This window comes from Cannabis sativa, chromosome 8 (assembly GCF_029168945.1).
Source record: "Cannabis sativa cultivar Pink pepper isolate KNU-18-1 chromosome 8, ASM2916894v1, whole genome shotgun sequence".
Classification (NCBI taxonomy): Eukaryota; Viridiplantae; Streptophyta; class Magnoliopsida; order Rosales; family Cannabaceae; genus Cannabis; species Cannabis sativa.
This window is the reverse complement of record NC_083608.1, coordinates 29,799,568-29,827,023: the sequence shown is the minus strand read 5'-3', so window position 1 is coordinate 29,827,023 and position 27,456 is coordinate 29,799,568. Positions and strand designations below refer to the sequence as shown.

Sequence of the window (27,456 nt, the reverse complement as noted above, 5' to 3'; positions counted from 1 at the left end):
TCTAAGGAAAAGTCTAAATTATTCCAGAAAAGATAAAGCCGTGAAAGAATTTCTTATATCAACAGTGAGAGGTCTTAGATATGCTTTTGTATGCCTTAGACCAGACACCTGCTGTTGAGTGGGAGTAATGAGTAGGTATCAGATTAATCCAGGAGAAGAACATTGGAAGACAATCAAGTAAATCCTAAGATTAAGAAGAGGAACTATATGTTAGTCTATAAGGGTGTGTTTAAAACTCTTAGACTTACACCATATCAAATTTCGAAATTTGCCTTTGTGCTAGAAAATCTTTCTGATAAGATGGTGGTTACTCTGGGGGTGGAATAGTGATTTTGGAGAAGTGTAAAAACCTATCTGAAGTCTCTAGGTCTACCAGACTGGGACTGAATGTTAAAGCTGCAGGAAAGGTACTTATTCAGTCTAAGAAAAGTTCTATACATCTTTGGCACCATTCCAAATTGCCTAAACTACTAGTGTTAATTTCCTGATTAACCAAAAGTAGTTGCCAAAGGTATAGAATCCAGTATCCCAAGAGAGTAGACATATATAGAGGAATTTCACATTATCAATGATTTTGTGATTAAAGGAAGAGTAATGGTGGAGAAAAGGTTGTGGTTAATTCAACCTTTCAGATCCTATTACGAGGAGTTTACTACTACTACACTTGATTTGTATATCAAGGTGTTGAGATTATTTGAAACACACTTTTTGTTTTATATTAGTGCAAGTGGGAGTTTGTTGGGTTTTATGCCCTAAATAAAACTCATTTCAATATAATCAGATTTACTTATTAATATAGATCAGAAATAACATTTAATATTGCATGGTTCACATGATTTATTTCATGATTATATGTACATAATGTATAAATTCATCTGAAACCCTTTTCACATACTTGATCCTGTTTATTGTGTCGTCAACACATTGGAAAGTAAACATGACTATGTGAATAAAGTTTCCTAGATTTATCAGACATAGGGTTTTACTGATATGATAATCTACAACAGAGTTTACTTGCATTTGGAGAAGTGCTATGTTCTTTCCAGAGCATTGGTTAAAGTAAAGCTTAGGTTGGATGCATGGAGTATGCATCGGAAGGGATCGATATTGAACTTTGACTTAGATTTATTAAACTTACCGTAATATCTATTCAAGTCAATATCGCCTAGTTGATCCTAGATCAAATGATCTTAATCCTGATATGATTAGGCTCAATCTCGAGAGGCTATTCGTGTTCTTTGATTTGTTAGTTAAGCCTACTTTTAGGTCAGGGTGATACGTACATTTTGGGAACACGGTAGTGCAATTGAGTGGGAGTGCTATCATAAACATGGAATCTATAGCTTCTATCTGGCGAATAGTAAGCAAAGGATGATCTCCTTCGAGCTTGACCAAACGAACATAAATGGTGGAGTACTCATTTCACATAAGCTGAAATATCATTTATACGGGGTCAAGTGTTTTAAGGATAAAATACATTGTAGGGTGTAACGGTAATTTAATCCCTTTACAGTGTAGATCATTCATATAGAGGATCATTGATCGCATTAGGATTATAACAATGGATAACTAATGATGTGTCTATATGGTGGAACATATAGAGCATTCTATATACTGAGAGTGCAATTCTAAGTTCTATGCGTGGATTCAACGAAGAATTAATAAGTTAGTGAATTTTAGTGCTAAATTCTTGATCTACTTATTGGAAGCTCGGTTACATAGACCCATGGTCCCCCCACCAGTTGAGATAATATTGCTTGTAAGACTCATGTAATTGGTTTTGATTAATCAATTATAATTCTCAAATTAGACTATGTCTATTTGTGAATTTTTCACTAAGTAAGGGCGAAATTGTAAAGAAAGAGTTTTAGGGGCATATTTGTTAATTATGATACTTTGTATGGTTCAATTAATAAATATGATAAATGACAATATTATTTAATAATTATTTATAGTTATTAAATAGTTAGAATTGGCATTTAAATGGTTGAATTTGAAAATTGGCGTTTTTGAGAAAATAGAAATAAAATTTGTGAAAACTATAAAATCCAAGTAAGGCCCATTACACTCTATGGCCGGCCACTTGGGATGGTTTTTCAAACTGATATTTTCATTATTTTAATGCTAAATAATTCAAACCTAACCCTAGTGGAATGCTATAAATAGATAGTGAAGGCTTTAGGAAAATTACACTTCTCATTCAGAAAAACCTAAGCCTTCTCTCTCTATACCTGGCCGCCCAGTCTCTCTCTCTCTTCTTCCTTAAGATTTCGAAATACTTAGTGATTAGAGTAGTGCCCACACACAGCATGTGATACCTCAATCATAGTGAGGAAGATCGTGAAGAAAGACATTCAACAAGAAGGAGTTTCAGCACTAAAGAAGGAGAGAAAGAGATCCAAGTTCAGATATTGATAATGCTCTGCTACAGAAAGGAATCAAGGGCTAGATATCTGAACGGAAGGAGTCATTATATTCCGCTGCACCCAATGTAAGGTTTACTAAACTTTATATGTGTTTATTTCATCGTTTTAGAAAGTTCATATTTAGGGTGTTAATCAACATACTTGTGAGTAGATCTAAGATCCTGGTAAAATATTTTTCAACAGTAATTTATATGCCTGGAGATCAGCTAAAAGGGTTCTATAACCACCTCAACACAGAAACGTGCAACATAACTTTGGAGTGGAAGATGTGTGTAATGACTGCTTGATTTTATTATGGAAATTAGTAGATATTTAAGGGTTTATTTAATCTTTTTTCATTATGTGCCTCTTAGTAGATAATTAGGGGTTACTTTCAAAAATATGCCTTTAATTTTTATTTTCTCAACTTATGGAGATTTATTTAAATTCTAGGTGTATTGTGTATGTTATATATGAAAATTTACGTTTTTCATATTTATGCTCGATAATAGTAGAATGCGATGATTTGGCCAAGTAGAGTCACCTAGGTGATGTATCTTAGAATTAGCAGGAAATAGTTAGACACTTGGAATGTCAGGATTAATTGGGGTTATGATTTGGACCATTTTACTCCTAAGTTATTAGATTACTTCTTAGTGAAGTAAAGGGAAACGTAGTCTTTCTTGCCTTATGATTTATTATTTGGAGGTAAGTGAATTTTTGTAGTAAATCCTTTGATTATTTTTTTTTTATTGTAAGCTGAATAAAACAAAGAGTTATTGTGGATAAAAATTAGATACCTTCTCTCTCTTTTGTTCCTCTCTTTCTCGGCCAAAGAAAACCTAAGGGGAAAACCAGAAATTCTTCACCCTTTTTAGATCATAAATTCAAGAGGAATCCAATAGAAATCAAAGGAGTATCATAGCCTAGTCAAGTAACCTCTTCTCCTTTGTTTTCTTCAAGTAAAAGTTAAGATTTTAAGCAAAATTTTAGGGTTTTGTTTTTGTTCAGATTGGGATGAGTTGTGTTTGTTTTCTGGAGTTAATATGATGTTGTTTGAATTATTTTATGCTGGTTTTGTTAGTTATTGTTGAGTTTGACCAAGGTTTGAGCTTCAAGCTCAAGCTTGGTCCTCTAATGACAATTTTTTATTCTGAGCTTTGATGATGCTAATTCTTGTTGGTTTAGGTCTATTTTGTTGTTTTTAGGTATTCTGGAGCTCTATGTGTGATTTGGGGTAGATTTAAGTTAGAAATGAGATTTATTAAAATGTATAGTAGAAAACAACATGCCGTTTTTACATAAGCGTTCTACCGTTTTTAGCAGGCAAGACCCAAAAAAAACGGTCTGTCATTTTACGAAAACGACCTGCTTTTATTTGGGGTATTTTTCCTGAAGTCTAATTTTTCAGTGTCTCCTCAAAAATTAGGGCATTTCCACACTATTTATCGATAAGGAAATTTTAGTTTTTAGTCTAAGTCCCTGAAAAGTGATTTAGTGCATCAATTACCAGTTTATGTATATTGTGACTTAGGGGCCCTAAATCTTCGAGTAGCAGTTTCCACTAGGTTGATGGCACATCTGAATTTAGAATTGAGGTAAGATTAGTATAATGATATGCATATTTATAAGTTTAGCGTACATGTTTTATAGTTTCCTATTAGATAATATATCAGTATGAGCGGTATTAGTGTACATAAATCTGCACTGAATATCAATGGATATATGTTAGGAAGAATTTAAAGCCACTAGTTTAGCATATTAGTAAGAGCGGTATCGGTGTACATAGAGTTGCACTAGATACCGAAGGATATATGCTAGGCTTTGTTGTACGAACGCTTTAGACCTAGTACGCATTGGATGTGGGATAGGTTTGTGATTAGGTGTATGGGCGCCTGACTATAATTTAGTTATATGTTTATGTTTATGCTCTTTTTATTGAGTCTGTTGACTCACAAATATTGTTTACATATGTAGGTAAAGACAAAGCAAAGGCTGAGCAGCAGTGAGATCATGCTAGATGAAGATTGTATATATCGAGGCGGTTAGACCTGGAGTGTTCAAATCTTCGTGACAGTAGAGATTTATTTTGATAGTCACTAGGCGATAACTTTTGTAACTCTCGTATTTTGTAACTAAATGTAACTTTTTAAATGGGATCTCAGAATATGCATTTGTATATGTATGTTTTAAGTTTAAGTTATTTACAAAATTTTAATTATTCATGTTTTTAATAAACTCTTTGATTAGTAAAGAAGTGCACATTAATTACAAAATATGATAACGTGCCTAATCTAGTAGGGCGTCACAATGTGCAGCTACTTTCACATGTGCCCAGCTCCAGACACCAAATCCATCCGCGCACTTGAACGATGATTCTCTTAACAAAGAAAGCCTGTTCCAAAATAAGTGGAGGATATTTTTGAGGTGGGGCTCTTCTTTGTAGGCACACATCGACCCATAGTTTTTGAATTTATTAGTGTGTTAATCCATCTCCCATTGAGATGAATTATACACTACTTGTGGTGCTTCAATTCTTTATTGTTCAAGAATCTCCACCTCGTTAGCTTGAATCGCATCAACCATGATGGCAGCCGTAAAAGAATAAGGGAAAAAACCAAGCAGTTAATAAATAGATATAGCAAGGGTACATGAGAGTCTTTCTCTTAAACTGGTTGGAGAGGTCCCCCACCTCACCCCACATCCGGGAGCAAGATCCTTAGGGAACATTGCTTCCAGATTATCAGATCGTGAACATAGATTTTGACTGAAAGTGTATAAAACATTTCATCTAGAATCATAAGGGTTCCCGATAGAGGATTCAAGCTCAATAAAGTTCAAAGACACTTCACTGAATTTGAATACTCAACAGAAACTTATAAAACAAAAACAGAGTTCGCAAAACTTAATTTTTTTCTACAAGCAGTATAAGGATAAATTAACATTCCTATTTCAAGTAATGTTCAAGTTGCTCAAGAAAACCTAAATCCAAATTATGATCTACCACACTAGACATGCAAACATCAAAAAGAAAATCAAAATCGACTAGATATGCTATCATGCAATTTATTTGTCTTACATAAGACCTAATTGCATTTTAGAAAATCCTAAACTCCATAAATGCAAAAGATAACTTACGTGTTGAAGGAAAAAGTCTTGGGGAAGGAATTTTGATGTCGTGTTGTGGGTGACTTGATGGTACAGTAACCGGAGTTTGATCGAGACACCCAATTCTTGATTGAAGATCACGAACACAAGCTATGAGTCCGTCAATGTCCGCTTGAAGATCTAGTGGTTTCAATGGATCTGAAGAATGAATCGTACAGTCTAGAGATGCGGTCTTGGATTTTTTCGCGAATGAATTCGAAGAAGAAGGCGAAGGCACTCGTCAAAGTAATGGGACATTCACCAAAAGCAATTCTCCTGGTTTCTCTCCTCAACTTCAAACAAAAAAAAAATTCAAACTCAGAATATAAAATGGATGAAAGTGGCAAACAGATGTTTTCGCTTTACTTATAGGAAAAATGGTGATCTGCGTGCTTTTGAGTCAATGGTTCAGATTATATTTCAAGAAAACAAAAATTGCGTCTTACGGTTCAAAAAGCGGAAGGGTTAACATTTAATGACTAGTAAGGAATCGATATAATTTAAATGATGAAATTTTCCTCGGAACACCTATTGACATGATCAACTGTCATTTCGCATATTTAGGCCTCACTTGTTTCCCCAACGCATTAATCTTCACGAACCAAGAAAATAATGCCACATATAAGTCATATTTAGAAAGCAGGAAGTTGTCATCCACCACTTATTGGCTTAGAATTTAAAAAGGGCCATGCTTTTTAAACATCCATGTGTCCTCATACCATCTGAAAGGAAGACTGCAAGCCTTCGCAACTCTAAATTTCTAAAAGCTTAGGAGTAAATATTATTCATATTGCCGAAAGAGGGACACATATACTTCTAAGATCTAAATACAATTAACAAAGGCCTAGTTTATAGGCCCAATGAGGATAATGGACTAAACTCAAGAAGTCAGGCCATTAGGCTTTCAGAATGACATCTCATCTAGGCAAAAGAATAGTCCAGTGAAGAGAAAATTCGTTTACCTTCAAGTGATACTTCTGAAAAGGTAATTAATAGGCCTCTAGATGTCAAGCCTGAATCAACACTCATTTAATATTAAATCCCACCATATTAGGACTTTGTCTACAAAATCAAGCCAAAGATCATGCATCTTTGTCTACAAAATCAAGCCAAAGATCATGCATTCCATAAAAGAAAAATATGGTTTTTGTCAATCAGTCATTAAATTATCTTTATTATATGCAAAGATGGCACACGTTTCTTACTTGCCATCATCAAGCAGATTCCACATGTACAAATAACTATTGTCTCATGGGTTGGGCCTCACCAAATCGGTCACATGTCAATATATTATTTGTATTTACCTCATTAGTGGACCATGTATACATACAAACCCTAGTTTATAAATATAACGATAATTCTTCATGCAAAAGATTCGAGATTTACTTCTTACAAGCTAAGGCTAAAATTAGGGTTCATAAACTAGACAAGAATACTTGTGTAATACTCAAAGGCTTTTCTAGCCAAATAATATTGACTTGTGGACTAGAGTTCGTTAATACTCGAACCACGTAAAAATCTTCGTCTTGATCTTATATTTTATTTATTTTCTTTAGGTTTTATTCTATTTTAAATCGGTTTCTAAAATATTTGGTAAACATTATTATTATTATTATTATTAAATCATCGGGTTTTTTTAATGCGTCATACTTTCAAGCTAATCCATTTGTGCTTGTGTGCCGCGCTTTCGAGCTTGTCGATCGTGTCGTGTCGTAGAAAAGTCTATATTTTTCATGTTGTGTCGTGCTTAAGCCTATATTTTTTTTGTATCGTGTCGTATTGGGCCTAAGTACATATTTTTCATATCAGGTCATGCTCGTGCCTCTTAGGCTCATGCCATTTTTGTGCCATGTTAAAAAAATTCAACTCATATTTACAGCACTAATGGTGTGGTTGAAATAGTAATGTTCTTTCCTAAATCATGTCTATAATTGAAGTATTATCGAATTTGGATTTAAAAAAGGAAAAAATAGATAAATAAAATTATGATCATTCAATTATTTCAAAAAAGATTAAATAAACAAAGTAGTTGAACACTAATCTAAACAAAAGACTTAATCAGGTGGAATTTTTTTTAATACAATTTTTAATTACATATACCAAATGATGATAATAACCAAACCTAATATATAATATTTTTCTAAAAAAAAAAACTAATATATGATATGACAATATAATACCTTACATATAATTTTCATGGTTTTCCGATCATTTTTAAACAACCAAAATCCACGTTTGCAACAAATTAAGAAGATAATACAATTAAGCTGTAAAATTATATTCTATATAATGTCAAAGGACAATTGAGACTTTTCAAAATTCAAAAGAAAAGAAAAAGAAAGAAATACATTTAAGAAAATAATATGATTTTGGCATATCATATTTATATTATATGATATCAAACATCATATAATGTGACATGAGCAGGTGATACATATAATTTAATATCGACCTTTATATACAAATATTTACTTCGTACATATGTGAATGAATGTATAATATCGATAATGATATATAATCATTTAATTTGTAATTTAAAAACAAGTATTTTAGAGTAGTATTATCTATTAGTGAGAAATAGTAATATACTCATTTAGTACTTGTAATTATTAATTATTTTTGAGTTTATATTATTATAAATTAATTTGGAAAAATAAAATTATCTTTGGTTAAATATAAAATACTAATTAAATATATTTAATTTTAAATTTATATATGTAAATTATATATTAAAATATATTTAATTTAAGTGCCACTGGTTTGACACCTTTACATATGTAAACAAGTGGGTTGGGAAGAGAAGGGAACGAGAAATGCTAAAGGTGGCTAGTATTATTTATTATTTATTATTATTATTTTTATTAACAAATTGGCTGGTATTATTGTGAGGCATAATATCAGTATATAAGATAAGAATATTAAATCACATTAATTTAACTTTAATAAAAATTATTAACTTAAAGAAAATTTATGAGGTAATAAGGTGAGTTATGGTAGGCTCTTGGTGACCATAACAATAGTAGAAGGAAATGGTGGAGTTGAGTTGAGATTATTATGATTATGAATTGAATATTGATGAGTCAAATAGTTTTGGACGACAGCTAACGAGCCATCGTCGCGGCTTCCCGAGGCCCAAACCAAGAAGCCCCACGTGGCACTCACCAGGGAACCCGATTAAGACCGACACCGTGGCAGTTTTAATCTCCTTTTTTATTCTCCGCACAACACGTGTTTTCTTTCTTTGGGCAAGCGGCAGAGGACAGTACTACTACTGACACCCCTAACAATACTAATAACTAATAATTATGCTTACTCCAACACGTGTCCATCTGGCACCCTTTCAGACGGCCACTTGTCTCCTCCAGGTACTTTTCTTCTCTAAACACCAAGGGCATTTTCGGAAACTCACATTTACTAACTATTTTTTTTCTCTCTCTTCATTTTATATCTTCTCCCACATATCCCAGAAATAGAGGTATAATAGATAAAAAATAAATAATCTATTTGTTTTTAATTTTTTAAATAATTTATAATTACAATAAAAACCAGCCCCTCTCTCTCATCATTTCTTTTCTCTGTTTTTTTCTTTTTTTCTTTTTCCTTCATTCTCCTTTTTCTGCTCCTATTTTCCGGCGAGTTTTTCCGGGACTTTTCGCCGCTTCCATACATATAAATATTTATATTGTGTATATACAATAGACACACGTATTCGCCTCGAAATCCTTTTGTTTTGAAAACTGAAGTCTTACATAATTATACACAGAAAAGAAGAGACAAAGATCGATATGGGTTTTGGATTGAATGTTTTGTTTTCCTATCCAAACCAATAATGGATGCATACTTCTGATAATATACGAGTTTCTGCAAATGGGTTTTGCTTTATATCGGCCGAGACGACGCTATAGTTGTTGAACACTAAGATATTTTTTGCTGGGATTTTTTTTTTCAGAAAGTAGAAGATAAAATGGGTGAAGCTGACGAAGGAAAGGGAATCAGAGGAGAAGTTAGTGGTAGTGGTAGAGAAATGGAGAACCTTTCTCTGCAAATAGAGAAATATCCAAGAGATCTGTTGCATAGATTGATGAGTAGCAGTAACACGCAGCAGCAATCCCAAAACGCAGCGTTTGATGCTGCTGTAGAAGGAGAAGGAGAAGACGAAGAAGATTCAGAAGAGCTTGAATTGAATCTGGGTTTGTCTTTAGGAGGTCGATTTGGAGTTGATAAGAATGCAAATAAGAAGAACAAGCTTACCCGATCTTCTTCGATAATCGGAACCATGCCGCTCGTAAGGGGCAATAACAACAACGAAGAAACGACAACGCTATCGCCGCCCGTGCCATACCCGAATCTGATGCGAACGTCTTCACTTCCGACGGAAACCGAAGAGGAATGGAGGAAGAGGAAAGAGTTACAGACCTTAAGAAGAATGGCAGCCAAGCGAAGAAGGTCCGAGAAGCAGAGGAACTCGGCCAAGGGCGAGAAAGAAGCAGGGTCTTCTCTAGAAGAGGAGAAACGTGATAATACGACGGCGTTTAGCTCGTCCTCCGTGGGCCCACCTTTTGGGTTTACCACTTGGGCTGCGGCCACTAGACAAACCCTGCTCGGCACCGGAGCCGGTTCCGATTTAGTAATAGCTAAAAGTAAAGTTAGTGCTGGTGCTATACAAAATACTTCTCAAGGTTCTGTGGAGTCTCACGGTGGAAGCTCATCTGGCATGTCGGAATTGGAGAGTAAACCCATTCAAGGTAATAATTTTTTATTGTAATTTTCTTAATTTTTATTTTAAATTTTGAATTGGTGTTAGGCAATACACTTTTGACTCTTCGATTACGGACCTTCCGGTGTGATAGTTGTTAGTAGTTTCGGGGATTAGACTGCCAAATGTAAACGGCGAGTTAGCTTTATTCTCCAAACGATGATTACTTTACTAATTACTTCACTTTTGTTACCATTAATTAATTATAAAGTGGCTGAACGAGGTTTGGATAAGAGTTTCAAAAGAATTAGAGGGACCATTAATTTGACCAAAAAAAAAACTATTACCAAATATACTGGTTTGTAATGGAAACTTTAAGACATAGTATGCCCATAATCCGAAGTTCCTGCGTTGGTATCACTTCAGTTGAGTTGCCACACATATATTGAAACATATTAAATCTTTGTATTGTATGATACGGAAACGGTTTCCTAAATATCAAAGTAGATCAAATTTTTTGGTGGCTCTTTCGATATGAATAATACTTTTTACTAATACCAAGCTGTTTATATAGATTAACAGAATCGTTAATTAAATTTTAACCATCTATTATGTGTAGACTTGGTGGGTTATAGTTGAGAAGGAGCATCTGAATTGGTTAGACGTAGTAACAATTCGATCAATCAAATTTGACTAGTCAATTTCCATATAAAAAAAATCCTTGTAAACAAGTTGGTGTGGGGTTTCTAGCTATATACTTCAAATTTTGACTTCTAGGGCTTTCGAGATGGTATAGCCCATCAGTATCATATGAATACTAGAGGTAAGGCTTGTATGATGCATTGATGAGATATGCATCTACAGGAAAAAAAACATGTGAAAGTAATTTGTAGAACAGTGTTGGAACATAATTGCATCTAAACAAACCTAGTTTATTGATTTGCTTTCCCTCTTATTTATCATCACTTTTATTATTAGTTTTTGAATAAGTTGTTTTTCCTTTTCCCATTTACATTATAGTTCTCATAATTATGAATATTATCGTAATGTATTTATTAGAAATTAAATCTTGGTCCATCTTAATAACCCTCACTTTGGAATGGAAGGAAATCTTGCCATATGGCAAGGGTATTTGTAACCAGCAATAGCTTGTAGGTATGTTAGAAAAATTGGATTCAGTTTGCATTATGGCGAGGCTCCAGAGACTTGTGTGGTAGAGTTAGACTAGGGTGAATCATAATATATTTACCAAAGCCCCTCTTCAGCTAACAAAGACTATAGATTAATATAAGTGGGACTTCTACAAAGACTAGTTTGTGCTGTTTGTATCTTGTTGAAAAAGCAAAGTTGCTAGTAACCCAATACGTTACTTAGATTAATATAAGTGAAACGCGGACTTTTCTATTCCTGGTTTCTCAGACATTTTCACATTCTCAAGTTTTCAAGTAGTCAACTCATTCTAAGCATGTGTTGGTTATGTTGTACCCTATAGAATTTTCAATCTTGCTCATATATATTTTCGTACACAGTTGATTTCTTTCGGTATCAATGAAAATTTGAGTAAAGTAGTGTGGTTCTCTTCTTATGTTTCCCCATTTCCTTCACAGGTTCCAGCAGTTGTGGTGAAGCAAGCCCTGCCGGCCAATCCAGCCATCGGTTGTCTCAAGAACAAAACCAAGAGAACACAGGGCCGTCAGGGGCAAAGGCAACCGAAAGTAAATGTACCACTTCAGGATCCAAAGCCGAAAACCAATCTAAAAATCCTAGTGCTGGAGGAAGCAAGGGGAGGGAAATTGGAATGAATGCTATGGAAGATATGCCTTGTGTGTTCACAAAAGGAGATGGTCCGAATGGCAGACGAATAGATGGGATCCTCTATAGATATGGGAAAGGAGAAGAAGTGAGGATAATGTGTGTATGCCATGGCAAATTTCTCTCTCCAGCAGAGTTTGTCAAGCATGCCGGTGGTGGTGATGTGGCTCATCCACTTAAGCATATAGTTATAAATCCTTCCTCTGCTTCCTTTTTGTCATAGCACTATATCATCATCCCTTTTGAAACCTGGGGATTCAAAAATAGACAACAGAGAAAAAATATATAATATTTTCTTTTTTTTAACCTCGGAAGTTTTCTTTAGATGCAAAAAGTATGTCGTAGAGTTGTTCATAATTTGGAAGAAAAATTTACATTCGTCTTTTCTGATGTGCCCTTCCAATTCCATTGATATCTCCTGCTTTCATCGAAAGTTGCTCCAAAAACCAGACTTGTTTGAAAGACTTTTCCAAAAATAATAAAAAAAAAATAGAGAAAGAAGTAAAAGATGCTTCAAATAATCAGTGAGACCACCAACTTATTCAGTTGAATATTTAGTCAATAAATTGTTAAACGTACAAGTGTCAAGTCTACCTGATATGTTACCAATATCATATGAATTAACTTCTTTTTTAAAAATTACATCTTAAGTGATAGTTAACAGATGATATAAAAACATTTGGGGATCTTCAAAGGGTAAGACTTGCATGGCACCTTTGAAAACTAAATGACTACTTAAAAAATTAAGTCCGGCAAATGAGCCTAAAATAAATTACTTGATGCTGGATGTAAAACATTGAAAGCCAAACCACAGATGAGTGGCAGAAACATAGATGACAAAAATCAAGAACAACAATTCTGCTTGGAATTTTATTTGCAATTACATGAATCAAGATCCAATATTGATGCAAACTCCAGTAGTTCTCAGATCTAAGCAGGGCGTGTAGGTGTTAGTGTTACGATACAACAAGATACAACAGAATGAGAATGTACAAATTGCATAAGTTAAGGTATTTCTAGACTTCTAGCAGCAAAAGGGGGGCTTACGGGAGAGCACAGAAGCAAAAAAAATGAGCCCCCTTCTGTACTCTTCTATTCCTCTAGTATAGAACTGCAATTTTTTAATTTGTTACCTAGCTAATGACAGAGGTTGAATTCTCTTCAGCTTTTGAACAACGTGTTTCATTGTAGGCCTGATGGAGAGAGTCTCATTTGTACAAGTAACAGCTAAGTGAAGCATCTCCACCAGATTATCATGGGGACCTGCATCCCATAATCCAGCAGTAAATACCTCCTTAGCTCGACCCTGTCTCAACAACATGCTTGCCCATGAGACGATATTGAAACCATCTCCATGTGAAGAGAATGAAGGATCCAGTGGTTTCTTATCTGAAATCAGTTCAAGGAGTACAACACCATAGCTATATACATCAGACTTGTCAGACACTCGACAAGTCATGGCATACTCTGGTGCCAAGTATCCGAAGGTCCCAGCCACACCGGTTGTTGCGTGAGTTTCAGAAGTCCCCAAAAGCCTAGACAAGCCAAAGTCAGACAAGTAGGCATTGAAGTTGTTGTCCAACAGTATATTACTAGGCTTGACATCTCGGTGCAGGACACGAGGAACACACTGATCGTGCAAATAAGCAAGTGCGTGGGCTATATTGAGAGCAATCTTGTGGAGAATATTCCAATCAGTTGCTCTTGTGGATCTCTGCTTGATAAAGTTTTCCAGATTACCTCCAGGTAAATAATTGTATATGAGGAACATCTCAGTTTCGCTGGCATGGTAACCAACCAAAGTTACAAGATTCGGGTGTCTCACCCTTCCAAGTGTCTTAATCTCTGCATGGAACTGCTGAGCCCCGTGAAACCTTCCCACTGAAAGCCTCTTTACAGCTACGATGATTCCAGGTTGGATTTCAGCCTTAAAAGTTGCTCCAAAACCTCCATTTCCAATGCAGTTACTGGCATTGAAGTTTCCAGTTGCTCGAACAATACTCTCAAAGGTTAACTGAGCCCCAATATTGGTGAAAACTGTAATTTCTCTCAATTCCAGACCCTGAACCCTGGAATCTGGCATCCATTTCCTTGTATAAAGGAAGAGGATGATGAGAGCTATGAGAACTAACACAATAGCAGATGCAGATGCTATGGATGCAACTTCAATTGGGTTTAATCCACCATTTCCAGTGTTACTGCCACTTCCGGATTCAAAAGCAACAGCATTTTGTGAATTATAATTTTCATCAGGCTCATTTGAAGCTTCTACTGCCAGGAGCCTAGAGAACTTAGATGTAGAAGAGGGTGATTTCACATTGGTCGTCCCTGAAATAATCTGCCCATGAAGTTTATTATTGTTGAGCTGCAGAATTGTTAAATTTCTCAAGTGAAAAAGACCTTCTGGAATATCCCCGGACAGAGCATTTGAAGAAAGATCTAACACTTCAAGAGAGTGAAACCATCCAAAGCTATGAGGTATTGGCCCAGTCAGATTGTTATCAGCCAGGGAAAGATACTTGAGATGCTTCAAACTACTCATACCTGGTGGAACTTGACCGTGCAACTTGTTTCGACTCAGATCAAGAGTGACAAGAGAAGTCAAATTCATAAGTGTTGGGGGTATTGATCCCCTGATTTCATTGCCAGAGGCATCTAGGAATACAAGAGGTTTGCACATGACACCAATTTTCAGAGGAATGTGACCAGATAATCTGTTGTTACTGACATCCAAAATCATCCCATCTAATCCATTGCAATTTCGAAATAAATTTCCTGGAAATGATCCGGTGAGTTTGTTTCCACCAGCAAGAAATGCATAAACTGTTTGCTTCCCAAATATCTTCGGTTCAACTGGAAAGCTTTGGATTGCACCTGAGAAGTTGTTACCACTTAAATTGTGAATCACTGTGAAACTAGGACGGGCAAAAGGAAAATTTGTTTCCACACGAGTTTTACAAGTAAAGAACAACTTATATGGACATGATGGTTCGTAAAATTGAACAAGCTCTGGATTCAAGGACAGAGATGAACACATCTTGCCCTCATATCTTGGGACGGATCCTGACATGAGATTCCCACTTACATCAAACAGAGTCATGCAAGGAACTGAAAGCTTCTCATCTAGCTCCCCATATAGCTTATTTGAGCTCAAATCAAGATGATGCAGCTTCTTGCATTTCTCGAAGATGCCAACAAGTTCTCCTTCAAGATGATTTTGGGCCAAGTTCACCATTTCCAAGTTATGACAATGGCCCCAATTGACAGGAAGCTTGCCTTCAAAACTCACCCTTGGCGCCCAAAGTATTCGTAACTTAGGAAGAGTCGTAATTCTTTCTGGAATAGAGCCTTCAAAATGATTGTTCTCACTACCTCTATTTGAGTTCTCATTGTTTCGGAATGGAATGAAAAGATTAGAAAGCACGAGAACTGACAAATTAACACATTCTCCGAGTTCAGCTGGGATTGGACCACCAAGGCTATTTCTTGAAACATCAAGAACTTCAAGCATACGAAGTTGACCAAGCTCACGAGGGATGACACCACTTAACATATTCGAAAACAACTGAAGCTTTTGAAGATGCCGGCATTTCCCCAAACTTCCTGGAATAATACCCTCTAAGAAATTTCCTGACAGATCCAGATGCTCGAGAAGATCACAACTATTTCCAAACTCAGCTGGAACAGTGCCTGTTAGCCTATTACGAGACAAATCGAGACTCTCTAACTTTGGAAAACCACCCAAAAACCCGGGAATTGTTCCGTTCAGAGCATTACCAGCTAAATTGAGAACCTTAAGGTCTTCCAATTTCGATAACGAAAGAGGAAGTTCTCCATCGATCCTATTTAACCCAAGATTTAAAACCCTCAACCTTCTCAAACCACTAAAACCATGTGGGATTTTTCCAGTTATCAGATTCCCCTCAAGGTCAACCACTTGAAGCTTCTCCAAACCCCAAATCTCAAAAGGAACTTCTCCACTCAGATCATTATAAGGAAGCGACAAAACTCTAAGCTCCGTGAGTTTTCCAATCAACGGGGAAAGATTTCCTTTAAGTTTTCCCTTCGAATGCGAACCACTCCTCCTCCTCCCACTCCTACGCCCAAACCCATTAAAGCGGGAAGACTGGGAACAAGAAAAAAGGGGTTGAAAATTACCTCGCTCAACCACACGACCCCCGCTGATCCTTAACGAGACGACTCTGGAAGCGGAGTCACAAGAGACACCAAACCACGAACAGTGATGATGATCTGAGGGAGTAGAGTTCCAGGAAGAGAGAATCCCAGTTGGGTCCAAAAAGGAAGCTTTGAGGTCCAGCAAAATCGCTTTCTCGGAAAGCAGAGATGCTGAAACTTTCCCAGGAACCAAAAGGAAAACGCAGCAAAAGAAGAAGAAAACAACGGTTTTAGCTATCACAGGGCATTTCATCTTCTCCAAAATCCTTTTCCTTTTTCCTCCTCTTCTTCTTCTTCTTCTTCTTCTCTCTAATCTCTTCTCTTGAATTATTTGTTTCTCTCTCTCTTTTTGGAGTACTGACTGGTTCAATCAAAGCTTTTGTTTTGGTAAAGGATTGGTCGTAAATAAGAGTGTGGGTTCCACTGTAGAAGTGGGGACCAACGCAGTTCAGTCAACACATGGCGCGTTTTGTTTAGACCACCGGAGGAGCTCTTAACCTTTTTATCTCTATTATTTATTTATTTATTTAATATTTTTGAGATAATCTTCTTTTTTCTTTTTTAAACACTCCTCCCTTCCTCTTTCCTTGATTATGATTATTGATTAGTATTTGGTAGGTTGGGTGATGGTGATATACCACTTTTCTTCAGTTTTCTTTTCACACTCGTTTACCTTATTAGAAACATCAAAAAGTGATGCAACCACTCTAACTTTCAAGGAAATCGGAATTCTTTCTCTCATTTTTCTTTTAAATATCCATTTAGGATCTCTTGATGAAGCTTTTGCTCTAATCAAGTATGAAATAGTTGATATGCTTGTTGAATCTATTTTGGGTCACTTTGAAAAGTTTGGTAAAAATACCAATTTATCTTGGAAAAATTTATTTTATCTTTTAATTGTGCTACAAAATCAACAAATCATTAGTAACAAATAATAATCAAATATTTGTTAATCATAAAAAAGACCTAAAAGTTTGAGTTAACAAAGTCTTTTGGGAATATTCTCAATTTTTATTAATAATAGAGATTGAGTATTTTCGAAAATCGGATGCATGTAATTGGCAAAACTAGGACCCAACACCCATGTTGACCGGGTGCTTGGGCCCAGTGCCTAAGTTGATATTTTGTCAACCTAGGCTAGTTTCAAGTGTCTTCTCATAAAAGTGTCTTCTCCAACAGACGAGATTTGAGTTCCAAAAATTGATGATCGTCATCCAAAGTCATTTTTACCATTAGATCATTATAAGTAGACAAAATCAATCCAAAAGTAATTTTTTTTATATATTTTTTTAATATTTTATTATTTAATAGGACTTCATTCCATATAAAAGAAGCGCTTCACTAATTCATTTTCCACATTTATAAGGCTAGAGCATCTCTCTCTAAAAATATAAAGCACTTGCCTTAGTCAGTTTTCTTGTATTCTCATGAGCAATAACGATGATGAAATATTCAACTTTTGTTAAGTTTTATCTCATATGTTTAACAAAGTGCTCACGTAATTGATATTGCACTGTCACATAAGTGCAATATATTTTCTTATCAATAATTAATAAGAAATTTAATATTAATTTATTTTATTTATTAATAGTTGATAAAAAAATAAAATTATACTTTAAACTTGTGGTAGTAATATGGCAATAAGAGCTGCATGGAATAAAACTTAACAAAATCTATGTCTATGGATGATGAGAAATAAATGTCTACGGAAGAATGAGAAGCAAGATCCTATCAAAATTGTTAAAGAGTTCAAATCAGGTGTAACACATAGCATTGAGTTTTTTTGGCCAAAGAGAATATAAGATGAAGATAGACATGGTTTTTTAGTTTGTGAATAATGTAAATGATTAGAAAGGAAGCAAGAGTTGAGATTTATATGTATAGATGATTATTTTAGATCCTTTTTAGGTGCTATTAGGATGTAAACAAATTGTTTTTGAGCCAATACATATTCTAATTTCAAAAAAGAAAACTTAACAAAATCGTATATTTGAGCATCATGAATAGTTAGAACTTTTAATTAGCCAAAAATTTTGGAGATGCAATTTAATAGTTGCAATAGTTTAAAGTAAAAATTTTAAATAATATTTTTTTTATTAATATTTATATTACATGTATCGTTGTTAAAAGGGCCCCTAAAGAAATGCATATGTACAGCCCATTAAGTTTTTTCTTTCTCTTTTTTACTAAAAATAAGAAGTAAAGTTACAAGATTATCCTTCACTAAGAAAAAAAAAATTAGTTCTTCCTGCCATGAACTCCCTAGAAAATATAAGGGTTAAAATAAAGTCTATTTGCATTGTGGAGACAATTTTCACTTGTGAAATGAAATTGTAACAAGTGGTGATGAAAAAGTATAATCTAAACCTTTCTTCCTCATTTTTTTTTTCAATTATGTGTGCAATGGCTATGGTTGTGGACATAAATGATGATGATTTTCCAAAGTTCATCCTTCTTCTTCTTCTATGATCCACAACAAGTACTACAGCAATAAGTAGGCCAAGAACAACACCAAGCTGGCCTACATGAGCACCAAGAGAAACAAGGACACCAACGTTTGAGAGCTGAATTTGATGTGTTAAGGCCACCACCCAATGAATCTGGATGCAACTGCTCATTATCTGGCCTTGCCGATTCGCTTTTCATGCTCCCTGGCAAACTGCATGAACACAAAATTTACCATGTAAAAACTCATTGTTGTCATCCTTATCATTTTCACAGCACATTTAAAAAGAAGCACTGCACAAACAGTCTCAAGTAATAAAGAAATGATGTTCTTCTCAGACAATAAAGAATTGGACATGGAATGAGGATTTTCTATCTTAGAAAGAGAAGAAGAAAAAAGAATTACATGGCAGAGAAAGAAGCGTACATGGAAGAAGAATGACAACACATTCTTATTTTGCTACAGTTCCAACCATAGCAGAACGCCCAGCTACAATTTGAACAGTAGCAGCTTTGCCATGAACATTGGCACCTTGACCATCTAAAGTAGCAGAACGCCCAACTACAATTGGAAAAGTAGCACGATCTCCATGCACACTTCTTGTTTTTCTTTCTGCAACACACAAATCGTATATTCCTTATAGCTCTACAGTTTTGGATTTTAGGGAACCTCTCTACCTTTTATCAACCTATCTATCTGTCTATTTGTCTCTACAACACATGCATAGAGATGTTTCATTCTCTTAGCATGAATTATATATACAATGTATCTGTCTACACATTCATTCATGGATTTATGTGGACAAATTCCATTCTTTCATGACAACATAATCCTATATCTAAAACACATTTTGAAAATATCAAGGTAACACAGTAGTTGAAAAAGGAGTTCAAGATTTTTTATTGCATATCTAGTTGATAAAGTATTATCATAGGCCCAATTAATAAAGTATGTGGTCTCACATGTTACTAATGGGTGTTGGGAACCAATGTGAACATAAAGAAAGATGGAATGTAGAAGACATACACTGGAAAAGCGAAAGAGCGTACACTTGCTGCACTCCCATCAGACTGGTGAGAATGGCTAGAGGAATTGGAGGATAAGGGAGCCGTTGGTGCCTTATTTGTCGTGCTAGGAGTATCATCTGCAGTTGTCGTCGGGGGAGGCGGCTTTATTGTGTCCTTGGTGGTTTTCTCTTTCATCCCACCGCCACCATCATTCTGAACAACAGCTGATCCTGCAAACTCATTCTCCACTTCAAAACTTTTTCTATTAAGTCCCACAGTTGGAACCGAAACAGTACAAGGACTGAACATTACTAATTCATCACCTGATTTGGTAAGTTCCCCTGACTTTGCAACACTATCGTTATAAGCAAACAAATTATCTCTTGAGAAACTAGAATTCCCTACGTGAATGCTAAACAAGGACTCATTGGATGCCGCACTCCATTCCATTGGCGTTGTGGTTTTACTTATTTCAAACACAGAAGATGGAATCCTCTTAGGATCATAACCACCACCAAACCTTTCCATCGTCTGTATTTTTGGAGATGACATGCCATGAACATTCGATTCGTGAATCATAACATCATCAGAAGATGAATTAGCTTGAGGTGTCATCAATTCCAGAATTAGAGGGCTCATCCCTTGTCTCTCAGATTTGGAAGAACCACCACCTTCACTGGAAATGCTCACTTCATCATCATCATCATCATCATCTTCTATTATTGATATTTCAATACCTGCAGCCTCTTCTTCATTTGTGTCTACTTGTGAAAGATCAATTGGCAAGTCTGATGAAGATGATGACGTGGAAGAGGAAGAGGACAATGACAATGATGGTGTTGATGAAGACATTATGTGTGGTGTTAAGTACTCAATCTTATCACTCCCATCATCATGCTCCTCTAATAATTTCTTATTACTACTTCCACTAACATCTATTGTAAAATCTAATTTATCAGTATGATCTGCAGGGTGACTAGTGCTTGTATTGTCATCGGATATCTCAAGCAATGGTTGTGATTGGGTCTCGGCAACTGAATCTGAAGAAATTTCGAATATACTAATAATACTTTCACTTCCATTATCAATTGCCTCTACATTTATAATGCTTTTGTTTTCATCACCTTCTATGTCCATAGCTGAAATATTCCATCACAGGATTAAGCTTCAATTGTCAATTTAAATAAACCAACTTTAATAAATTTATTAACATAACAAACTCATCATTTTCCGGATAAGGACAAAAAAATCTAGGATTAATTATAAAAGCATGTCATGTACATTCAGACATTGTGAGCGTATGCTACATTGTTAACTCTTGAAAACTAATTTTAAGAAGAACTTCATGATAAACAAAATAATCAAAAGGATTGATTGGCATAACAGTACACATTTATATATATATATGATATAAATATGAACCTTGAAATTCATATGCATTCTAAAATCAAGAAAAGCTCAGGCTAATTTTTCTTTTATAAAAAAGACATAAATTTGTAGTTAATTGAATTAATTTTCATTTTTTTTTTTTTCCAAAATAATGAGAGAGACTCACTTGATAGATCATAAGAACCCCTTCAAAAGAATCCTATAGCTATTTGCCTAGGCAGCGGCGATGTGTTTCACAACCTTCATTCACCTAACATTCAACACCATCGTCCTACAATGTGTAAAGATGAAGAAAAAATATTGTTAAATCATAAATGCCAGGTGAACATTGTTTTTAAAAAGTATTTACTTATGTTTCGTATTTTTCTTTTTAATTTTCCTTATGGAGACCGTTGACAAATTTGAAAGAAAAACATTAAAAAAAATCTTTTATTTATTATGTGATTATATTAATGAAGGCATATATTGAAAATTCTGAGGTATATGTATGGAACTGGAAGGAGGTTCGGCGCCATCTTTAACTACTTCTAAATCGTTAGAAACGATAAAAATATTGAGTCAATTATTATTCAAATACACTTTTCATTTTCATATTTTATTATTCTTTTTTTTTTATTAGAGTTAGAAATAGAATTAGAGGAGCACTAAAATAAGCCAATTATCACTAGTAATACAAGGTGTATTGATGCACATATGTCTCAAGTCATCCATTCCACACTAAATTAAATAAAACATTTTGATATAATTGTATGTATTATATTTTCATTAGTTCGGTGTTCTTTAATATTGTGAAAACCTGTAAGAATATTTCTGCTACAAAAATTTTAAACATTTTTTTCTTTTTTTTTTCTTTATTGGATTATATAAATGTAATGCATATCTAAAAAAAAAAAAACAAAACTATATGGAGAATTATGTAATGCAAGAATGAGTTTCCCCCTATTTTATATAAACACTTTTTTTTGGTAAGCAATAAGCAATTTAAATACCAAATTTTATAATAATCATATAATAGATTCATAAAACTAAACCTAAATATTAAAAACTGGATCAATCCTTATAATTGGCAAACCTGTGACAGAGGCGACAACAGCCAGTGGTGGCGGCGGGCAAACTCCGATCGAGACTTAATTGGGTGTTTATGATATGTCTATCTGAAAAATCATGGTTTTTCTGATTTTGAAAGTAAACAACAAAAACAATTTGGTATCTGTTTCTGTTAATTAACAAAAATCACTGTATTATTTTACTGGGGGCTTTGGGTCATTGACAGATGAAGGAATTAATGTTATAATATGAATATGAGTGTGAAGAGAAACTTAATGAATATATGTATGTAGGTATATATATATTACATGTATATAGTTAATGAAATATATGAAGAGTTTTGAGTAATAACGTTAATGGTGAGAAGGGAGAGTCAAGAGTGTAGGAATGATAAGAGATTGGCTGGCATATCTCCCATCTTTGATGGTGACCGATATTGGCGGTGCTCCCTTGAAGCACCTATTCTTTATTATTACATATACGTCCCATACTAATATTAGATAATATAATTTGCCATTTAATTGCATTAATACATTATATAATTTTATTATAATATATGTACATAATAATTTATTTTCATATAATCATACATTCTAAATTATTTTTAATTTATTATACAATACATAAAATACATAAATAGTAAGTATTTGATTATTTAATTTATTATCACTCATTATTATAGTTATTCAATGATGATATATTAATAATTATTTTATATTTTTATATAATTTAAAAATCAACCATTATTATAAATATTAAAAGTTTGTATTTAGATTAAATCACTATTTAATTTTTCCCTATAAAACTATTAGTCAAATACATACTATATCCAAATACAATATATTCAAATTTTAAACATTTATGTTTATAAAAATTATAATATGAAGATTAGTTTTTTTATTTATTTTTATTTATTTACAAGTTTTTTTCTTTTGGTTTGTATTTTTTTTTATTATTATTTGTGTTATAAATGTATGCAAAATTTTTTGTTTATATTTTGTTGATATATTATCACATTTTTATTTATTGTAAAATATATGATTCTCAATATTGATTTTTTCCATAAATAATTTTGTGTTCATTAGGTAAATTATATGCATATATATATTTATCTACAATTTATATTTTATTTTTTCTAATTATATAATGTTTGAAGTTTATAAAGTTATGTTTGTTTATTTATTTTTTGATGTAAGAATTATTTTTTAATAGATAAATTCGTTCACTAACTCATTAGAAAATAATCAACATATATAAACAAAAGAAAAAAAATATATATTTATTTTAGTATAGTATAAATATTAGCTATGTGTATTTTTATGTTTACAATTATAATAAACATACCGATAATATAAAATATTTTGTATGTATATATGTGTTTATTTTATTTTCTATTAATTAAACATATTAATTTAATAAACAAAATAATAATATTCACATAGGTTTATTATATCACTCTATGTGTGTCATGTTTATTTTTTAGTAATTTTTTAGAAAATAAATAATATACATAAAAAAATTGTTTATCTTTTTTTTTGTTTGTTTGTTTTTTGTGTCCTGTTTATTTTTTCTAATTAAATAATATTTAGAGTTTATAAAGTTATGTTTGTTTATTTATTTTTTGATGTAAGAATTGTATTTCTATAGAAACAATAGAAATAAAATATATTTATTTTAGTATAGTATAAATTTGCTATATCTATTTTTATATTTACAATTATAATAAACATACTAATAATATAAAATACTTTGTATATATATGTTTATTTTGTTTTCTATTTATTAAACATACTAATTTAATAAACAAAATAATAATATTCACATATGCTTATTATATCACTCTATGTGTGTCATGTTTATTTTTAGTAATTTTAAACATAGATTTATATTTATATACATTAATGTTTATAATTTTTATATTGTATTTTATTGAAAAAAAAATTATTAAATTATAATAATTCATACTAAAATAGATAATAAATATTTATTATTTAATAAAATAAATATTTAATTTGTTTATTTATATAAAACTATTTATTATTTATTTAATTAATTTTACGAAATTATTTATTTTGAATTTTAATAAACATATTTTATTATTAATAATTTTTAAAATATTAATATAATAAACATAAGGATAAGATATTATAAAATAATATTACAAACATTAATTACATTCATCTATTTATGGTAATTAGTTTAATCATTAATGATTTATATTATTTAATGATTAAAATGTATAGTTTTATGTAATAAGTTTTTAAAATGTATAAATTTTTCAAATAATTTTTTTTTGCACATTTCTTGTAATTATTTTATTTTTGTTGTACATTTATAAAAAAAAAACCCTTCTTGTAATAAGTGTTTTATTTAATTGTAAGTTATTGGATCCCTTGCCACAATTATTCTTAGTATTATTATGAAGATTTAATAAATAAATAATAAGACTACCTCATTGTCAATTGAGAGATAGATAGGCTTAGGCCACCGAACTTTAGAGTTTCTAAGGGAGTCACCTCCTCCTCCTAATAACATTTGTAACCAGATTAACTCAATTTTCATTTTCGGCTAAATTAATTAAAATTGTAACTTATTTTTCAGTTTTTATCACTGCAAGTAATTAGTCATATTTTAGCCATTTTAACTACTTTTTGTTTAAAAGAAAAAAAAAACAAAAACTTAAACCTTTGGCTCTACAAATGTAAAGTGCCTTCAAGGCTAACTAAACTATATTTTGAAAGTCACCACCACCCTTTTAAAAACTCTAGAAATACCTAATGAATCTCCTAATGATATTAGTCTCCTCCTTAAGCTTTGCACTATTAAACACTTTAGTCGTGCCTCTTTGATCAAAACCCTATCTCAAGTCTGGTCCTCACAATGTCATTTTCCAGTTACTATTTCTAAACACTTAGATGGCCTTTTTCTGGTCACTTTTGTTTGTGAAGGGGATAAGCGCAGAATCTTGGATGGACAGCCTTGGCATTTTTCCCAAAGCCTCACCATTTTTGCTGCTCCTCATAACTCCTTTCCTATAACCCCAGAACAGTTACACTATGTGCCTTTTTGGGTGCAAATCTATGAGCTCCCCTAAAGTCTTATGATTTAGCTTAACTTATAGCCACGAGTGTGGGTGAGCTGATTCAGGTGGATAGTACCACTGTGAGAGATGGAACTAGGCCTTATCTGAGGGTTCGGTTTTTTTTTTTTTTGTCAATAAGCCAATTAGGCGTGGCATTCACATTCGTTTTCTCAAAATGGGTAGGGAGTTCACCAAATGGTTAGATTTCAAGTATGAAAGGCTCCCTGATTTCTACTTTTATTATGGTAAACTGGACCACACTAAAAAGTATTGCCATGCATACCTCCAGAAGTGTGATGAATCACTTGTTCCACCTCCTTGCCCATATGATCTTCTCCTTCATGGCAAGCAAAAGTCCTTTGAGAAACCAATGCCTTTCCAATACCCCTATGCCCCAGCCATAATCACAGCTGATTTGGATCTCTCTGATTTCCCCAATGGAGGTCAGGTGATGAATCGTTTCTTGACCCATTCTATTGGTTTTGCGCCTCTGCTTAACTCAAATGTGGCCTCTATTTCTTGCTTAAGTGCTCCTAGAAATTCCCAGAGTGTTATGATTCCTACCCTTATTAACCCCAACCATACTGTGAATCAATCCTCATGCCTCACTTCAATCTCCACTGACTCCATCATTGTTAGTGATAGCCCTGCTCTTAATAACTCTGAACTTGTCCATGCTGCCCAGTCACTTGCTGAAGCTTTACCATCTCTGGACTTGGGCCATACTACTGATGACAACCAAACTCCTAGGGTTGAGGCTCCTCGACCGGACCCCCAAGTTAAGGGCAAGGGGCTAGCTTGTGCCTCTGGAGTTAAACAACCATGCTTTCAACCTTCCCAAGTCAATGTTGGCAGTTTTATGCGCTCTATGCTCAAGCATGCTAGGGCTAGAGAGCTTGATTCTAATCCTCATTCTTCTACAGATGATCCTAGACGGACGGGTGTTGCAGAGCACGCCCGCCTAGAAAAATGAGTCTAATGAGTTGGAATGCTCAAGGTCTGGGGAATCCTCGAGCATTCAATCGGCTTTCCCTCCTGGTTAAGAATCATAGGCCTACGATTCTCTTTTTGATGGAAACAAGACTTAAGCCTCACTCTGTAGATAGGTTTAGAAGGGCTTTAGGTTTTGAGTTTGGTTTTGAAGTTCATCCACTACTAATCTCGAAACATATGTATGCTCTTATCCGTAACATCATTTAGTGAACGTTTCATCATCGATGTTCCACGTACTCAATAGAATAAATACCACAATCACTACTACATCAAGCAACCATCAAGAAATTAGTATAAAATAAGTAAGAATAAAAGTAATTAGGTACTACATAAAACAAAGTTATCTGATTTTTGCCTTCATAACAATTTCATGACTAACTCTATCGAAATGCATCTTTGGAAGCTTGTTGCAGTCATTCATTTCAACCGCAAAGATTTGGTTGTTGTTTGAGAATTCCCCACATGCATGGAACAACGTAAAGAGTAGATCTTGTCACGTCCTCATGATGGATGCTAAGTCTTTTTTAGGAAAAATGGTGGAATCACAGTCATACACTGTTATTTTCCACAACTCGATATCCACCTCAACAACTACCCAATGTGAGTGTTTTGAAAGATTCAACACAAAGTAGAGGTATTCATTTTCTTCCCATTTTGGGTAGAACTGGTCATGTATAAAAAGTATTTTAAAACAATGACAAACCACTGATTCAGACAAGAATCTATCCATAACAACTAAACATTACAACAAGAAAACAAATGCTTAATCCTATCAAGAACCTATCGAGATACTTTCAATAATCAGTTGAGAATAACGAAAATTGACAGCAACCCACAAAGGCTAAATATTATCATGGACTCATTGAGAATCAATCGATAACAAAAAAAATGACAACAAGAACCAAATAATGGTACTTAACACCTTTGCAGTAGTCGAGGACATCATCTCCCCATTTGAAGTCAGCCCTAGGACCCTTGTGTGTTTTCCAAGCGCCATGGATAATCTCAGCCACATAGGTGGAAAGAATGATAGCTCTCTGTGGAAACGTCTCTGGAAAGAAGTGGTGTTGCCTCCTATGCATATGGACACACACATCTACGTGTTGAATATAATGATACAACTGAGCAGTTAGAATAATAAATCAATAATAAACTAAAATTATGTTGTAACAATAAAATAGTATATGTTTACTTACAAAATCTTCAATCTAATCCTGTCGTGTCAACATATTCGTAAATCATACAGGACCGTAATC

At 33.6% G+C, this 27,456-nt stretch overlaps 3 protein-coding genes across 15 annotated transcripts; 1 reads left to right on the top strand and 2 right to left on the bottom strand.

Moving 5' to 3' along the window:
• The first annotated feature begins 8,840 nt into the window (after positions 1-8,840).
• Positions 8,841-12,448, top strand: LOC115700891 (ninja-family protein AFP1). Of its 2 annotated transcripts, none has more exons than XM_061102740.1 (2): positions 8,841-10,297; positions 11,818-12,448. In XM_061102740.1, exons 1-2 carry the CDS (start codon positions 9,517-9,519, stop codon positions 12,048-12,050), a joined length of 1,014 nt encoding a protein of 337 aa, XP_060958723.1. In that variant the 5' UTR covers positions 8,841-9,516; the 3' UTR covers positions 12,051-12,448. The 2 variants fall into 2 exon arrangements, with proteins under 2 accessions (XP_060958723.1, XP_030484418.2); XM_030628558.2 differs by having other exon boundaries at positions 8,850-10,297; positions 11,856-12,448.
• Positions 12,449-12,817: 369 nt separating this feature from the next.
• Positions 12,818-16,720, bottom strand: LOC115700890 (LRR receptor-like serine/threonine-protein kinase RPK2). Its single transcript, XM_030628556.2, has one exon. It carries the CDS (start codon positions 16,487-16,489, stop codon positions 13,190-13,192), a length of 3,300 nt encoding a protein of 1,099 aa, XP_030484416.2. The 5' UTR covers positions 16,490-16,720; the 3' UTR covers positions 12,818-13,189.
• A 1,668-nt stretch (positions 16,721-18,388) lies between these two features.
• On the bottom strand, positions 18,389-22,553 carry LOC115698550 (suppressor protein SRP40). Of its 12 annotated transcripts, none has more exons than XM_030625637.2 (6): positions 22,151-22,553; positions 21,245-21,349; positions 20,013-20,828; positions 19,709-19,919; positions 19,088-19,294; positions 18,389-18,895 (listed from the first exon to the last, which is right to left on the bottom strand). In XM_030625637.2, the coding sequence occupies exons 3-6, from the start codon at positions 20,824-20,826 to the stop codon at positions 18,700-18,702; spliced, it is 1,428 nt and encodes a 475-aa protein (XP_030481497.2). In that variant the 5' UTR covers positions 20,827-20,828; positions 21,245-21,349; positions 22,151-22,553; the 3' UTR covers positions 18,389-18,699. The 12 variants fall into 12 exon arrangements, with proteins under 12 accessions (XP_030481497.2, XP_060958717.1, XP_030481493.2 ...); XM_061102734.1 differs by having other exon boundaries at positions 19,109-19,294; XM_030625633.2 differs by having other exon boundaries at positions 19,709-20,854.
• Positions 22,554-27,456: the final 4,903 nt, after the last annotated feature.